The 18,103-nt window shown below is 42.5% G+C and overlaps 1 protein-coding gene across 1 annotated transcript in view; it reads right to left on the reverse strand.

Annotated features, from left to right (window-relative positions):
* Window positions 1-217: 217 nt before the first annotated feature.
* Window positions 218-18,103, reverse strand: part of LOC109994851 (zinc finger SWIM domain-containing protein 6) — a 52,466-nt gene continuing 34,580 nt past the window's right edge. The window contains exons 5-14 of the mRNA XM_020648343.3: window positions 17,854-18,033; window positions 17,156-17,326; window positions 16,859-17,005; window positions 16,257-16,403; window positions 14,779-15,039; window positions 13,626-13,761; window positions 6,971-7,128; window positions 6,681-6,844; window positions 5,735-5,816; window positions 218-5,095 (exon numbers count right to left, since the gene is read on the reverse strand). Of these exons, the coding sequence (XP_020503999.1) occupies window positions 4,230-5,095; window positions 5,735-5,816; window positions 6,681-6,844; window positions 6,971-7,128; window positions 13,626-13,761; window positions 14,779-15,039; window positions 16,257-16,403; window positions 16,859-17,005; window positions 17,156-17,326; window positions 17,854-18,033 (2,312 nt within the window). The 3' untranslated portion in view covers window positions 218-4,229. The remainder of the gene's footprint in view (window positions 5,096-5,734; window positions 5,817-6,680; window positions 6,845-6,970; window positions 7,129-13,625; window positions 13,762-14,778; window positions 15,040-16,256; window positions 16,404-16,858; window positions 17,006-17,155; window positions 17,327-17,853; window positions 18,034-18,103) is intronic.

Consider the following 18,103-nt stretch of genomic DNA (forward strand, 5'->3'; position numbering starts at 1 on the left):
TGCCAGTGGGAGTGATCCCTCTCTGCCTTTTTCTGACACTGCCGTTTGATGGAGATCTGAACCGTCCCGACTGATCAGCGCTCAGCGACAAGCAGTCCAACGCTCTCAGACCGCGTCCCATAACCATCCATGACAGACTTTCAGCTACTTAAATGCAGCTGTATAGGAAAATGTTTCCTGTTTTAGGCTGCAAAAAAAAGGAAGAAGACATAAAAAATACATTTCAAAAAACTAACTTTTATTAAAACAAAAAAACAAAAAACAAAAAAAATCAATTATTGACTCATTAACAAGATTATAAAACAGTGATTTAGTTACATAAATAAATTGATATCGGTGTATCAAATCTTAATTTCATAAGCATGTATACATGGGTCATTGTAATAAATAAAATGGGAGAGCAGAAGATTCCTACACAAACAAAACAAAATAAAAACTAAAAAAAAAAAGAAGAAAAAAACAGCTAGAAAGACTCAGAGGAAATTGTTTCTGAAGAGAACAAGAGACACTGGACAACGTATTTTTTTCACCAAACACACGTGAGGAATTGCTTTGTTAAAGCATAAGTTACACAGCCATTCACTTACTAATTAAGGACACTAAAGCTGGGACCAAAGGTGGGTCGTCTCTCACCTCTTTGAACGCGTTTGGTTGTTAGACAGATCTCCTGTTTGGTTACTTTAAAGCGTTAAGACAAGGCAAGAGAAAAGGCTGCTTTCATCTTTAATGAACACGAGATCGGAAAAAAGAAAAATGCACAGAAAAAGAAAAATCAGACATATAAAGAAGGTAAAAAAAAAAAAAAAAAAGGACAAGTAATGATAGGACAGCTGAACATCGCAGATGAGATGCTGTAAAATTCTGCTGTGAATGAAAGGGAGAACTGAGGAGACTTGTTTTTTTTAATCTCAGCTAGTTTGAACCTGTGCATAATTATCAAAGTTTTGTTGAGTTGCAAGACTAAAAAGTTAATTTAATAAGGGTTTAATTACTGCAACAACAAAAAAACAGACTTCAGCCAGAAGATGTCCTTAAATGCATGTAAGGCTGGACACATAATACATGAATATTGAATTTATTTATCTCCAGTTAGCTCCTGTATAAAGCACATTATCATTGTTTTCCCCACAGGATCCTGTGAGAATCTAGGCTAGTGCAACAGCTTACATGCATGATTAAGTACTTCAAGAAATCCTGTATTGTTTTCAAACATTGAGTCGTCTACCTCCATCCCTTTTCTTAGTCAGCAGGAATGAGCAAGGTTAATCTCCACCGTCACAATCAGACTCAACCTGCAGGATCCAGCTGCTCAAGTATGAACACAAGTCCAAAAAGCCGTCAACAAAGTCAGTCCAGTCCTTCTGATATGTTCTGTTTTTCAACAAAAGAGAAAAGAAGAGAAGACAAAAAAGAGAAGGAGCGAGAGAGAGAAAGAGCAAACTACAGCGGCTTCAAGTATTTCACATTACATAGAATACTCTGTATAAATTAGTTAACATATACTTTCAGATCCTCCATATTCAGACATATACTATGGCATATATACAGAGTACAATAAATGCTCGCTCATGTTTGTGTTGTGTTTTTGTCTTTTTTTTCTTCTCCTGTAGTCAGTCGTTCATTTGTTCCGCCTTTTTTTCCTGTGTAGAGAAATCCCTGAGAACGTTCTGGTTGACAATTACTGAAGGTTCAACACAATGACCTATAACAGTAGAAAGTCTAATTTCTATGATTCACATGCACAGAGGGAAATGACACTGGCCTAGTCTGAAAATACAATGGTGGCTGTAAATATGAGAGAGGACTGACATATCTCAGTGTGTTAGAGCCTGTTGTTTTTCGGGGTGTAAGTACCAATGCCGGGGCAGTGATGTACAGCAAAGCCGAGCGCAGAAACACCTCAGCAGGAATCTGACTCAGCTTTTCCTCATAACCTTGGTCCCGCTAGTGGATCTCCTGTTTAATTAACACTGTCAGCTATCATGGATGATAAATATCATGATCACAAAAATAAAATGGGAGCAGGTTCAATACCGTATCATGAGGTAGTCGTCTCCCTCTGGGTATCAACAAAGTCTCGAAATCCAACAATAACGGATCGAACTAAGGCTGTTAAAAAAAAATCACAGCTGTACTACATTACATTAATGTAACAATAATACTCATTATCTGTAGCCTGCACACTTGACTCTGTCTTTAACAGGTATTCATTATGGAGGTGGGGAAGATTACAACAATTAAAATAACACAAGTAGGCTTTAGTTGTGTTTAATGAAGCTAATTGACCATATTCATGCAGCCATTTCCCTCTGATGTCACGCTCAGGTTGGGATGCTAAAAGAAGGTTATAATATCGTAAGGCTGTGTTGCAGTTTGCGTATCATATACATTTATGTATCTGCCACGTCTGGATTGTTAGCCAGAAAAATGTGACCATGTTTCAAGTTAAAACAACTCTGACTACTAGCTTAAGTTTGACAACGGTTAATATTAGCATTCAGCGTCTTACATGGTAAAACACGTAGCTAGGAAGTAAATGAAAGCTTCAAAAAGTTTTGGTAATGCTACATAAGTTCGACCGATAACATTGGCTAGTTAGTTAAGTAGCAGGTGGTTGAATGCGAGCATTAGCTGTTGTCCAATGGAATCATTTATACTCAACGAAGGCGAGACAAAAGCTAATGTTAGCATTCAGCCACATGCAAGATTATTAACAATTATGTTGATTAGAGCTCCTATTATGTTTGATAGTGTGACACGCCACAATTAGAAGCTTAACTTTATAGCTATAACATAGGTTAGCTACTTATTTAGCTAGCAAGAGGTTAAACGCTAACATTTGGACAAAAATTGTACAATTGAAAAACGATCAGGTTAGACAGGTTATACAAAAACTAATGTTGCATTAAGTTACTTATAAGATAATGTTTTTGTTAGCTAGGAAATTGCTGAAAGCTCTACGTTTGTAACTTAATGGCTTGAATTTCTTGGTAACATACTGTTAGCTATGTTATTTATTGAGCTAGCAAGTTTTTTTAAAAGCCGGCATTGCCTGTTGTCCAAACGTAGAAATGGTAGAATCGATAATTATCTAAGGCTAGACAAGCTTTTATCTACTTATTAGATGATGAAACTGCTAGCTAAGATTTCGCTTAAAGCTATTACGTTTGGTAGTGTTACACGACAAAATAGGAACGCCTCGACTTTCTAGCAAACTTAACCTTGGCCGGGAATCCATTATAAATTGGAAGTGGTTGAATGCTAGCATTAACTGTGGACCATGTGTAGGAAGGAGTAATCCAATATGTTGTTTTACCTTGAAATATTGTTCAATTTCTTTCTGGTTGTTTATTTGGTCATTGAGCTAGAAGCCGATGCTTCGAGATAAACTATGACTTACAACCTGAAAAAAAAAGGAGTGCAACATGTTGACAGTGTGTGAGGGCAGTTTGACATCAGAGGAAAATGGCTGCTGTGCAAACATGGTTGAATTCCTGCGACCAAGAGAAAACCAATGGCTGCTCAAGTGCTGTTGCTGCTGTTACTGCTGTGTCTAAAGAAATGCTGATGGCTGCTTTCTGTCAGTGCTTAACCAAGCTGAGCCGAGCTGAGCCAAGCTAAGCTGTGCAGTGCTGCCCAGCGCCCAAACAGCAAGGGCCTGGACAGACTGAGGTGCTCCGTGTGGTTTAAAGCCTTAGTTTCTCTTTGAGGATGCAGTGATTCTTTTTTTCTACTTCTTGCTTTTGTTTGTTTTTTTCACGAGCGCTATCGTAGAAGGGTTTCGGCCACTTGACAACTTTAAAAATCATTGTACACTGAAAAAGGGGGGAAAAAAAAGATGCTTAAAAAATAATTAAAGGAACCAAAATTTTAAAAGCCATTTCACTTTTCATTTTCCTCTCGCGCACACATGTAGAGAAATACACACAAACATTCACAACATGACAAATTTCCTCTCTTCTGAAAAATAAAAACACTTCTGTACACATAGTAGTAATAATATTATTAATAATAATAATAGTAATAATGTTTATAACAATAACAACAGCAAGAACAATAATACCGCGTGTGGCTCTGTTGATTTTTTTGTCATCTTTTCCTTTCTCTTTTTGCTTCATTCTACAAGTCACATCCCTCTTTTTACTTGTCTATTGTATTTGTCCAAAAGAAGTTCAAAAGGCAGACTCAAGTTAATAGAAAAGTACTAGAGTGGGAGGGGAGCCTCGCCCTCAGCCGAACCTCTCCCTCACCAGCATCATTAGTTTCTTTTTGCCCTTGTAGATCTGTTTCAGGTTGTCTATGAACTGTGTGAACTGAATGTGTCCGTCGTGAGCCATCATGAAAGTCTCCCGGGCTTTACCCAGGAACTCGATGAACTCGCTGTAGTGGCGCGGGCTGATGTGTGTGAGCCGCGAGTGTGTTGTGTTGATGTAGGCCCCGATGGTTGCGTCCAGCAGCTGCCTGAGCGGCGCCTTGTCCAGGGACATCAGCTTCCCAGAGTTCCTGCGGCTGTGTAGTGCTGACACCATGCCCGGTGTGGTCAGCGTGCACCGCCGCAAAATGTCTGAAAGCACGGTGGCACACTTCACGCTTTTTACCACAAGAGGGATCACTGCGGCCAGCTCGTTTTTCCCTAGCGAGTGGCTAAGTGCACAGGCCCACAGCACATCGTTGATGGCCGGGTGTGTGTCCTGGTTGTAACTAAGGTTCAGGTGAGCCATTGCTAATGTTGCTAGCTTGTACGCCCTCATCGGGTAACCGCGGTGTTCCATGTAGCGGGCTATGGTGAAGAGCTGCGTGTAGCTCATCCCCGTCGCTGCTGCGTCCAGTACAATCTGGTAGGCTGTCTCGAAGGCAATGTGGTCCTTTTCACAGAGTGTGAGGGCAGAGAGGGCGCAGTTCTGGGGGTCCTTCATGGCACACTGCAGGGCGAGGGTGCGGGCGGAGGAGGCCAGGTTCTCCTGCTGGTGGCAATCCAGGTGGAGGCGGACGATAGTGCTGTTGGACATGACGGTGGTGGCCACGATACTGGTGGCCTCTGTTGGAGTGAAGAGTGTGAACCAGCTCTGCATAATGCTGTCCAGTGCATACACACCTGGGAGACACAGATTGAACAGAGTTAAGAGAAAGTTTGAGATGAGTTAATTTGCAGAGATAATTATATATACAGTAGGTTTCAGGTGGAACATGTTGCTGCACCTGGTCTGTACCTGCACCCATGCTTATTCGGGGAACCTGGAAACCATTAATGCAAATTTAAGTACATTTCAAAAAGTTATTTGGAAATAGCTTAGTGCACTACCAGGAAACTGCACACTTTGCATTGCATTCCCATGTTCTCATAGCTACAACATTTGTTTATATGTATGGCTGCATTCCACCCACAAACATCCCTTGTCTCTTCAGAAATGACTACAACACCTTTTTGAATTTCTGGCAATCCAACTCGACTTGTCTGGACTCAGATTCAGATTTGATACAAAGATGTTGTCATCTGAATAAGTCAGGATTGTTTATATTGTGTCTCTACTCACTTTCTTTTAAATCCTCTTTTAGTTTGTAAAGTTTGAATGTGGGTGGTTAATTCAGAGAAATGTATTTGTTAGTTTGTGGATGTATTCTACATAGCTTTTTATCTACAATTTGAAAGTATAAGTATAAGAAAAGGATCAATGAATATATACCAAGAAATCTATAAATCAAGAAAAATTGTCACATAGCCCGGCTCACTTACCAACTTCAGTGGCACATGTGACTAACCAGCGCACCATCTCTCTCCTCCTCCAGTTTAATGTGGACAGAGTTATTCTCATCACCTGAGGAAGACAAAAAGTCAAGGATGAAGCAGAGAGAATGAGAGGTGAGTTACCAAAGTAATACTAGGGCTGTCAGCATTAACTAGTTCATTGTGATTAATTCAGGTCGGAATTAATGCGTGATTGATCGTATGCTATTTCGTCTCTTTAGGTGCAACGTGGATAAGCCTCCGCAGTGTCTCCCTGTAGTCACAGTGATGGAAAAGGACAACACTGCTGCATCTCTGAATGTCTCATTTCACTTTTCCGTGGCTCAGTTAATGTCTTAACCTTCGATCTACCATTAAAAACAGGGCTGAATTCAAACAGCAAGTACGCTCAGCTTAAGACATAGGCAAAAAAGTGAATCTTATGTAACTTATATCAGCCGGGCCTGGTAAAGAAACCCGTTAAAATATACAAACTGACCCTTAAACTTTATGAAAGAATGTTCAGATACAGTTAAGTGTGTGGACTGTAAGAAACATGGATGAAGCCTCAGGTGCATCCCTCATGAGTTTCTGAGACAGAGATATGAAAGCCACTGGAAGTGCTCACAATAATGGAAGTGCATTACATACATTCTGTCAATCTAGTAACAGACATATAGGCGGAGCTGCGGTGGTTCTTATACCTCCAGGTAAAACGCTACAACACACCTGCCTGAGAGCTATTCAGACCAGGCTGTAAACCTGTTTATGTCTGCAGTCAAAACGGGCATTTTGATATTAATTGCTGTTAATGGGGCTTCTGCAGCCAGCCTCAAGTGGACAATCAAGGAACTGCAGTTTTATGGACGTACACAAAGGCTTTATTTTTTAATACCGGAAGATGCCTCTTCAGTCGGTTGTTTTTTTTTAATAACAATGTGGTACATGTTCTTACCTGCAGCCCCAGCTCCAGAGAGACTTTGAGAAGTGTGATGTCAGGCAGACTGTCCATCAGAGTGGCGATCTTGAACGCATCTTGTGCCAGTTTGAAGATGTGAGACGAGGAGTGGATGTTTTTCTGGATGGACTCCAGGACCGTCTCCAGCCTCCGACTGTCACCTGCAGGGGATTTAAACACAGAGAATGTTTCAGACTTGAACAGAGATCCCTGCCTTTGCTTGATAGTATATATCTGTATATGTACAACATGTGATCGTATCGGAGTATTTGGGAACGTATCCACACCTTTGGCTGCAGTGAGCATGGTGGAGGCAAGCTCACACTGCTGAGACTCTATGTGGCTCAGGGTGAACCAGCGCGGGTAGCGGTTGGGCACCACAGAAACGATGTGGTGGGGTCGAGACAGGTCACCGGACGAGGCCGTCGATTCCAACACCGGCAACCTGATGAAGACACAGGACAGAAAAAATGTAGCAAGAATTTTGACTCAGTGAATGCTTCTTTCTGTAAAAAATATGTAGACTAATGATCTGATGCCACATGGAACAGAGTAATGTTAGGACACAGCAGAGACAGAAATAAAGGGACTGGTAAAAAGAGAAAGGCAGAGAGACACCAAAGATCCAGGAATCAGCGACATCACAGTGAAATGACTTCATACAGACAGACAGAAGAAGTTGTCATTATGATGGTCTGAAAAGGACTTCAAAATGAAAATGACTTCGGTGATCACAGGGGGATTACAGTTCGCCTATCCCTGCAATTTACTTCCAACCTAGCATTTAATCACCTAGAAACCGAGGTATAATTAGTATTTTCTTCACTCTAATTGGTCATAATGAAGTCGAAGCCCCGCAACACCTGCTAGTGGATGAAGGGGCTTCACCCGTTTTTTTTTTCCCCCTCTCTCATTATAACAACACCGACAGGGCCGAGTCTTCTCCAGCACCACCTCCCTTCACCACTGTGGCCGGCTCATCTCCTATTCTGCTTCACTTCTCTCCCACCTCACTTTCAAAGGTCTTCTTTCCTTCAGAAGACAGCACAACCTGGCCTTCTCTCAGCCAATCACAAAGCTAATTGAGTCCACGGGGAAATTAAGGAATTCACCTTCCAGCCCTGTAAGGCTGGACACACATCAAACAAATACCGACACACATGAATGAAAAGAGTCAGACACGCGCATACACGCCCACACACACCCTCACCCACACACCCGCACACACGCACACACCTGCCCTTTTGAAAACACATCAAAGCATCCCAGTAAAAGCAATGTGATGCTAAATGCCAGTTTCAATTTCAGAGCAAAGTGCATGTGATACTGTTGCCACCTGAGTGCAGGCATGCACAAAAACAACCTCTTTGCTTTTTACCCGAGAGGGCACAAGCCAGATGGGTCTTCCGGAGAGAGAAGGTGTCAAAAAAAAAAGAAAAACCCAGTTGTGATGCGTGTGGGTGTGAACACGGACGCTTGGTGTAAAATGAAGAAGTTTGGAAGCCCTAGCAACCGCCGGGTTCACTCCACACGCCTCTAAAGAGCTGCTAAAAGCCTCCACCACACTGGGGCCTTCTGGAAGATTCCTGGGGTGTAGCAAAGCAAAAAAATAGAGCCCTGGGTAAAGATGGAGGCCTCATCAACATTCCTGTCTTTGTTTGGTTTTCACCAGAGACCCAGAGGCCCTCCATTGGATGGGAGCTCGAGAGGCCTGGCCCAGCTGAAAAATAACCTCCTCAAAATGTTTAGAGGAAAATCCATACTGGGCTATTGTTCCATGGGAAACCAAAAAAAAAAAAAAAAAAAAAATGATGAAAAAGAAAGCAAAATGGAGAGCTCTGAAGCATTCAAGTACAGTACATTCCCCACTAAGGGTGCAATCTCATTGAGCAAACGAGAAAAAACTGTTGCAGAATGGTAAAAAACTGGCTATAAACATGATCGTCTTCTCTCTGTGAAAGCACTCGACTCGATGTCAAGTGTGCTTAAAACACCAAATTAAACTCATATTTCTTCACAGCGGCGCTCATGACTGCATATAAACGTGTGTTAAAGATAACAGAGTGGGCTTCAAGGGGCAATCAATCCCTGTGTGTGAGGCTGTGAGAAGAGGAGGGGGCTGCTCTGGTGTCGAAACGGAACCTGTGGTGCTGTATCACCCTGTCACCTTGAGCCAGATGAGGATGAGGAGGAGGGCGTCCGCTAGGAGCCATAGTTGTAGTTTCAGTAGATGTAGGGGATTCGTAATGGAGGAGGAAACATTAGGACACTTCTATCCACATATTGAGAGAACAAGAGAAAAACTGAAGGGAACAAATGTGAGGAGAAGTTGATGTAAAGCAGCACAGCCAGTATTTACCTAAATCCTGAGGCCCTTAGTGGCTTCTGGTCAGCCTCACTAGGATGACTGACCTCTCTCCCTCTTTCTGCTTTTCCCCCCGTCTGACTGTAAACACCTTTCACTTTCATAATCTATCAAGCACACATCTATTCACTCAGCATCACATCCGCTGGAAGACCTCCACTTCTATACACAAATTTAAGAAGGAAAAACTGAATGATGCCTGAGAAGGATGTGAAACCTAACCCCAAGTTTCAGCTCACGCATGGTTAGTGACCCAGGTGCTTGAAATCGCAAGTAGGAAAAAATGACAAAACATCCTTTAACAATAAGTCATCACAGTCATTTGAGAAAATATCCACTTCTCAGTCTTCGAGGGGAAAATAGTTTAACAGTGTATTCTTTTGAGTCTTTCTTTTAAAGAAGGTGTTGACTGTGTGTTTTGATCACAGAGGGTAGGGGGATTGTCTTAGACCCAGACGTGCACGTAATCCTCCAATTGGATGAAACCATGAACACGCACACATGCATTCAGCTATATGCACAACACTCGCACAATTCAACTTTCAACTATTTGGTATCTGTGGTGCAGGACTTCGAGTCCAGAGGTCGAAACTGGGCGAGTGGGTTTGTTTGGACATTTTCCATTTCTTGTCTTCATCCTTTGAGAATTTGAGGTTTTGTTTTTGTAATGAATTCTTTTTCAGTCTGTTGTTTAATAAACTGTTAAAACCTAGGCTTTATGGACTTTGGTTTGATATTTGTACAGACGAGTCACAGTTACAAGCTCACATATGCTCTCAGCAGAAACCTTTCTACTAATTGGTCGCTACACATATAAAGCATTAGGAATAATGATCTAATAATGAATAGATCATAAAAGGGGCCATTTATATACTTCAGATTTCCAACATCTATGTTTTCTGCTAAAAAAAATTGAAGTATCTGACGTCTATTTTAACCTAAATGCATGTGTATATGAGGTTAACAAGCAAAAGTAAACACTGGTCAAAATTACCATCTGCACAGTCTGATTGTGATTTTAAGGTACTTTGTAGTTTCAGTTTCATGCTCGGTGTTTCTACAGCTCACGCTCGAGCTCATGATTCATACACAACTTTACATTTCAAGAAACATTTGGAGAAAATGCTTTTTATTTTCAAGCTATATACAGTTGCTTTTTGGATTAGATTTTTTACAACTCGTGATCGGTTTATAACAGCTGATGCATCACTCCATGTTCAGATCCACTCAGGCTGACGTGCTGCTTACATATCAGTAACAATAGTCTAATCATTTAATATAGCATTTAGATACTTAAGATTTTAAAATGTGTGTTTTTCTTTCAAATCTGGAAAACAGGATTTTTACATTCACGTTTTAAATGCAACGTGTGTGAAGCTCTGGAATAAATTCATCTTAATTCTTCAAAAACATGGGAGGTTTAGAGGTTACCAGACTGTGCAGGGCGACACAGTTTGACCTTATTTAAAGATGTTTAAGTTTGTGAGCTCCCTGTGAGTGTCATTGGAATATCATTGTCTTGGTTTATCCTCAGACTCGGTTGTGATATACAGAGCCGTATGTTTAAAGATTATGGATTATGCGGAGGATCAAAGGTTGTGGATTACAGAGAGGATCTAGCTTCATTAGCATTGGAGGACTTGCATCTCATATGGAAATCTCATATGATAACAGGCGGCTGGGATTTGTCTCTTTGGCTTCCACCGAGTTGCGATAAAGGCCGTCTCTGGAGAGGCAGAGAGCTCCTTCTTCTTCTTCTTCTTCTTTTCTGTCTGCAGTCAAATTCTGGGCATCGCGTGAACTAGTCGGCAGCTCTTCTTCTTTTTGTTTTTGGCCGCTCACGCCAAGCCATCGAGTGGCATATGCTGCTCTCGCACGCTTTAATTAACCTCATGCACACACAGAACATAAACGACACACATATTCACACTTATAAGTACTCTGCCTCTACATACACAAACTCATATGGAGTGGATTAAGCAGGCGGTGCTTTAAAAAAAAGGATGTTTTTAGAGAGGCTGTGAAGGAGAAGACAAATCGACAAAGCGAGCGAGAAGTGGAAAAAGTATGTGTGTGTGTAAATGAGCAAAAAAAAAAAGACTCTCCCTCCCTCTCGCCTTGTATCAATGATAGTGTTATAATAGGTCCATTAAAATAGACCTGGTTCTTTTACCTCCTCCTCTATATTTAACTGTCCGCCGTCCCGTGGGACCAGGGAGGTATATGCTATCATATTACACTACGCTACATTACACACATTCATTATGTGCTGAGTAGACACCCCTGGCTCCCAGGAGCACCCGTAAGTGGCCATATTATTCTAAATCGCCTGTTTCACGCCGCAGGAGCGAGGATAGAGGAGGTGAGGGGAGGAAACAGAAGGGAAAAGGAAGTAGTGAAGTGAGGAAGGGGAGTGGCTGACTCAGGGGGTAAAAAAAAGAAAGAAAGAAGAGGTTTGGGACGGAGTTAAGAGGAAAGGAGGCGACGGTTAGCGGTTAAATGTAGGACCTTTAACCGCACAACCTCCACAAAGAGGAGGACAGACATGTTTTTTTTGGTTTTGTGAGGAAGTTATTTTAATTTCTGACACCTCCCGACTGCTAAAGGAAAGTGTCAATGATGTGTTTGTTCCCCTCTTGGTCCCACTGTGACACGCGATGGTAAAAAAAAAAAACCCCACACTTTTCATTCATTCACTTATCATCTTCCAGATTCACAGCCATCGACTGAGAGAAGAATCGCTTTGTAGAAACACAACAAACATCTTCCACACACTGCCCTCTCCCTGTTGGCCCTGAGTGAGTGTGTGTGTGCACACTAATTACACTCTCATTAATGTAATTAATATTCACTGATCCAGCTCCCACTAGTCACAACATCAAAACACAGCAGCGAAGACTGATTAACACACATACACATGTACGCATTGTCCACAGATGAATACACACAGGAGCTTAATGCAGAGAGATCACATGGAAAACGCAGTCAGGCCTCCAACTAGAGACAGACACATAAACAGACATACAAACACAGAGTGCTCAATATCTTTTCAAATGTTATGTATCTCTGACATATGTTAATAATAATCGTGAATCAGCTACAGTGATTTACTGTAAAGCATGAAGAGAGCATTCACAAGTCCGCACAGAACAGCAGCAAACTTTTAGCCATGATCATTTAAAGAAGTAAAAGTGTAACATAAAGGTAGAGTTGTTTTTATAGTCAGACAATTTGAATAACTTTTAGATTTTTTTCCCCCGAACTTTCGAAATACATTCAACAAATAAGGGAGCAATCTCTAAACTCTATAAAGGCCTGATGAAAGGAGAAATTACACACAACAGAACATGTTAAAGAAAAAAATGGGAGAAAGAGGGTGATTCTTTTCATAGCAAGTGAAAGCTGGAAAGTTCAGTGGAAATGCACCCACAAGTCTCGAGTGTGGGTGGAAGCGTTTCGTTGTCACATCAAAGCAGAGGGCACATTTTGCAGGAAGAGATGCTAAATGTTGGAGACAGTGTGGATTTCAGGGAGCCAGCCCCTGGCATATTTTCAGGGAGTGCCCAGTAATAAGACTCCTCCATGTAGAGTTACATAAAGCATTTTAAAGCATTATACTTTATATTGACCTGCCCTCCAAGTTTACCAAGTTAGTCTATATATATGTTTGATATCTGTTTGTAAAAAAGAAAAAACATTACTCCTATAAGAGCTGGTCCCTTCCTGACCTAACCATGCCAAATACAGAAATGGGAAAAAGGCAGAAGCGAGTGCTGCACTGGTGAAAATATGTTGAGGAATCAGGTGCTCTACAAGAACAGGAGTCACAGAGCTAAGAAATAAATGACTGTCCTGATTACAAACAAAGTTCATTGTGAAGACAGGCAGTCTAAACTTCAAGTCTGACACACTCTGAAGCAGTATAAAAATCCTTTGTCAGGACATCATTGATTAATAATGTCCTGACAAAACTCGGTGACACATACATGTTAATGAAAGATTTTTATACTGCATCATGGTGCCTCAGACTTTCAGTTTTGACTGCCATTTATTCACAATGAACATTGTTTCGTAATCAGGACAGTCATTTATTTATGAACTAAATACAGAAATGGATCGATATATTCTAAGTGGTATTGATGTTGTGTCTCCAGAGAGATGTTTTTGTTCCAACTTTGGACAAAGTTGGTTCAATATGTAAAGTCCCTACGAGCTGATTTTGCGCAGGTGAACAACAAAAGCTCCTGTGATGCTTTTTCCTCTTCTTGAGTCTCTCCCTGATTTGTTTTTTTTAATGAAAACACTTTATCTCCCCCCCCCCCAAATTGTACTTGGTTCAATGCTCTGTTATATAAACTTCTGTCTAAAAAACAAAAGGAGAACCGGCATATTTTCCTGTTTTTAGGAGTTTTCCGTTGTAATGTTTTAACAAGTCTCCATTAGGCCAAACTCAGACGGATTATCGTAATCCAAAAACCAGGATTTCTTTCCACGAATGCAAATCAATAAAATCTGATTTACGAGGTTCTGACAAAATAACAGCACCACACATCACATCAGGTTTTCATGACGCCTACCTCATGGCTCTCAGTGCAATTTTGTACGCCAGTTCAGCGTCGTGAGGTAGGAGAGAGGTAAAGAGATAGCGGGCGAAGGTGTGCATGGGGACACTCTCTCTGTGGACGATCTCACCGAGGCCAGAGTACGGACCAGCTGCAGGAAATACACAGAAAATAACAACACGTGAAAAAAAGAGCAGCTGGTTTTAGTGATGGAAGAAAAAGGAGAAATGAATAAAACTCATCAGGTGAATAAATGTTAAAGGGTGGTTTTCATACTTATAGTGTACGGGATATAAATAGACAACAGAAGAAAAAGGAGCTGTTTGTTTTTGTTGAATATGTGGTTGTGTGTTTGTGAGTGATTTCTCTTGTCCATCCCTCCCACCCAGGACGAGGAGAAGCCACGCTGCATAAAACAAACCGTGACGTCAGAAAACCATATGGCCATGTGTGCAGACTTGGCCTCACTCTCACTCCCCTCCCTACCCCCATCTCTTCCTGTGCTTCCTTTAGTCTCTTGTGGGTTATTTTAAACCCCAACAGGCTCCTAAGCCACAGACCACATCACACAGTGGCGCGGCTGCAGCCTCCAGGGGCCCGCAGAGGCCTCGGAGCCCGGCGCTCTATTAGCAACGGAGCCAGAGGTGGGTGGTCGTGTAACGTGTTGGGGGCCGAGGCAGGGCTGAGGGTTTGGGTGGGGACTCCTCCACCTCCTCCTCCTCCTCCTCCTCCTCCTCCTCCTCCTCCTCCTCCCTCTTTCTTTCCCATAACCAAACCTCATTCTGCTCCAGCCCAGGTCCTGTAAATGTACACACTGCTGTGTGTGTGTGTGTGTGTGTGTGTGTGTGTGTGTGTGTGGATTTGTGTGCTGACACAATACCCCTGGTGTAACTGTGTAAAGAGCTCATTTTGGTCTGGCCCAGGGCAGCGCAGCCTCTATTTGCACCACAAAATGAAAGGATAATAAATAGTGAGGCAGAGTCCAATGTGTTTTTTCCTGTTTTAGCAAGAATGTGTAGGGGTTTGGTGCGTGGGAGGGAGGGAGGGAGGGAGGGAGGGACACAAAAAAAGGACGAGGTGTGTCTACATGTGTGGAAACTGCTGTGAGAAACGCTGAAAAAAAAGGGACAAAAAAAAAAGGTGATAAAATATCTGTTGGCTCTCTTACCCTCTAGCAGATAGACGGCCTGTTTGCGGAAGATTTTGACCAGGGAGTCGTCCAGTTCCACTTCCTGCAGCTTCGCCAATAGCTGCTCTTCATTGCGACACACCTTCTCTTGAGCGTAAAGCCCGTCGGGCATCACCCGCTGCTGGCCCAAGCCGACCAGAGCCGTCTCCACCGCCAGCGCCACGTACGATTCGCCGTCTCCTAACAATCGTTGCACGGGCATCCGTTGGAGTTCTGCTCTGCTGACAACACTGGAGCAATCTGTGAAGAAGAGACAGATAGCAGAGGGGGGGAGAAAAAAAACAGAGTTAGATGGAGAGAAAGGAGCTGGAACAATGGCATAAAGTAGTAGTAAGTGTCTGTGTTATTCTCTGAGGTTTTGGACACTAGATGAGCCTGTCTCCTATAGAAAACCGATGTGTCAGTCACACAGGAGAGATCTGAACCAAACGACCATCCAAAATAAAGATCAACGCCTCAGGAGCATTCCTCTCCGCTCTCCTCTACCTCAGAGGAGAGGGCTATTTCTGTGAGCAGAGGAGGCAATGAGGGACGGAGCGATTGCTGAGCGTAGGAGAGGAGAGTCGGAAAAAAGCAAGAGAGGACGATGAGATGGAGAGACTGAGGGTGATTTTGCACTAGGGTTTTGATCATTTGCATTTTAATGTGAGAAGCAAATATTCAAAGACTTAAAAACCGGCCTCATCAAGCGTCCAAAAAGACTTAATAGTTCTCTTCTGTAGTAAACAAGGCAGGGATGTGAGATTCAGTCGTGTGTTATGTACAGACTGTTCATAAAACATTTGTATTTGTGAGCACGGTTACCTCTTGTGCATATCGTCGTAATGCAACACATGAATGGCTTTGCGTAATTATGAAACACGCTTAGTTTTACAAGTCAGGCGGACTTGAAAATAAAAGGTAAACAAAATGAAAGGGGCGCGCGGTAGAGTCTGCGTCCACATATCGGAGAACAACACCGAGAACATGACAGCTACTTTACTGACTTCTGACTTATTTTGAGTCATTTTAGTGAGATACAGCCAGCACACTCCGGGATGTCTCGATAATGAAGGCTGTCCATGATGTGTGCCTGTGCTCGTGCATGAACTGTACCGTGCAGAAGCATACAGTACCTCTTCCAATGCATGCCAGGGCCAAGAATGTGTACAGTGCTTAAGCACGGATTGGAGCACTCAATCTAGTCAAACGAACTGGACTTTGCCAGTGACGTCTGTTCAGGCACAGTACACTTCATGTGGTAGTCACATGTATGTATACAGTATGTTATTATACAACCATATATCATACAAATCATATAGTCCAGGCATGTGGTGAAAAGAATGCATAGACACAAACACACAGAGGAATCTTTCTGGGTTTGTGTTGGCTCACAATCTATTGTTTCAAATGCTGCTACAGGATCAGTGTTTGTGTATACGTGTGTGTACTAGTTTGAGTCAGGATGTCAGCGGTACCTGAGAGGTCTAAGCAGGTGTTGCCGCCGTCATCTCCCCCCCGTCCCGACTCTGTCAGGGTGCTGAACAGGGTGCCGATGGGATCCAGGGGGTGTCCCACCCAGCCCTCCATGTTGGTTATGGAGGTATGGCCTTTATGGAGCAACTCTGAGACAAGACAATAGAGATTTAAAACAAAAACAGCAGAGATTTAGTGAACACACAGTCTGAACCAGACATTTCACATTTTCTAAGTGAAATGACCCTCTTTGTCACTTTCCTGAACAAATACATAAATAAAGATTGCATGCAGTGACAGGGACAATGTATGAAAAATAAAAGCATTGGACTTTAGAAGAGAAGAGACCCGAAGTGATGGTCTTATTTTTTTATCTTTGCTGGTGGTATTTAAGACTCCAGCTCCCAGAAATGAATGCTATCAGCTGGACGATTCTTGTAGGATTTTCTCCTCCTTTCTTCAGTCAACACTTTTATTTTCCTCTGTTTTTAAACACTTGTAAATATGTGTGTTACTGCTGGTGTTTACAGTCAGTGATTTTATCAAGATTGGTTTGTCCACTTTTTTTGTATTCTGATTTTTTTTTTTTTAAAAGTGGCTTCACCTTTCTTGTGTCGGCGGAAGTGCTCGAGTTGCCTTTGCTGTTGCCGCCGTAACGTGTTCACTACAGCGATGGCCAATCGGAGGGCTTCTCTTGGGTAACCGTGGGAACGCAGGGCATCCACTCTCGCACAAGCTGTTGGGACGTGTTCTGAGGGCGGAATAAAACAAAAGTTTTGACCTCTATGTTCCTCCATTGGCTGCTGTAGATTTCTCCGTCGAACCATATATGTATAAATAACTTATCTGACACATGCGCTCACACCCACATACACACACACACACACACTCACACACTCACCGTGCCATAAGGGCCAGCCGCGTGAGTCAAAGAGGGAGCCCTCCTGGTTGTCATGGTAACAGTAGTTGGCGTAGAGGTCACTGGCGATAATGTGCTGGAGGTGTCGGTCCTGCCAGTGCAGGTCACAGGCCTCGATGGCCCGAGTGAACACGGTCCGATGGGGACGCATTTCTGCAGAAGAAGAAGAAGAAGAAGAACGAGGGGGGTGTGAGACTCAATCAACTTCCTGTTCAAGTGAAAAAAGCACCAAAGGAGGATTGCATGCATGGACATGGGTTGCATTTTTGTATTACAGCTCTGTTAAAGTTTTGTGTGGTCTCATCCTGCTTTCTTTTAACGGCTGTTTGGATCACGACGACATCTTTGCTGTGGAAAATGTAACATAAGGCTTTTTCAATGATGTGCAGTTTATCACTGCAGCAGATATTTAAATTAAAAATGATATAGAAATAATCTATCTGTATGCCTTTATCAATTTCTACACTTAGAAAATGTGCTAAGAAAACAAAAAGTACAGCTACAATTAAAGGAAATAGAATAAATGATGGGTTATATGAGGTAGACGGGTTCAACTAGAATCCCATCACCAGTCAGAGATTGTTTACGAGCCGCCCCTCTGAGGTTTAAAGCTGTGGGATATGTTATTATTAAGTAAATATATTATTGACACACATGCAAATAACTTGTCAAACCCTGACCTTGGTTGCCATGGGCACCCTGAGGCAGTGAGTGGGTGAGGTTGGGCAGCTCGTTGCCGTGGTTACCGTCCTCCCAGGGGCAGACGTCCACGCTGTTCCATCTGCGCAGCTGGCGCAGCCACGAGGACTTCTGCTCGGGTTTGCAGTGAGGGTTCAGCACGATGCACATCCAGAGGGCCCCTGGAAACACACACAAACATATATAAATGTAAATACACACACTCACACACACACACACACACTAAAGACA

The sequence above is a fragment of the Labrus bergylta genome, chromosome 2, assembly GCF_963930695.1.
Source record: "Labrus bergylta chromosome 2, fLabBer1.1, whole genome shotgun sequence".
In the NCBI taxonomy this organism is placed as follows: Eukaryota; Metazoa; Chordata; class Actinopteri; order Labriformes; family Labridae; genus Labrus; species Labrus bergylta.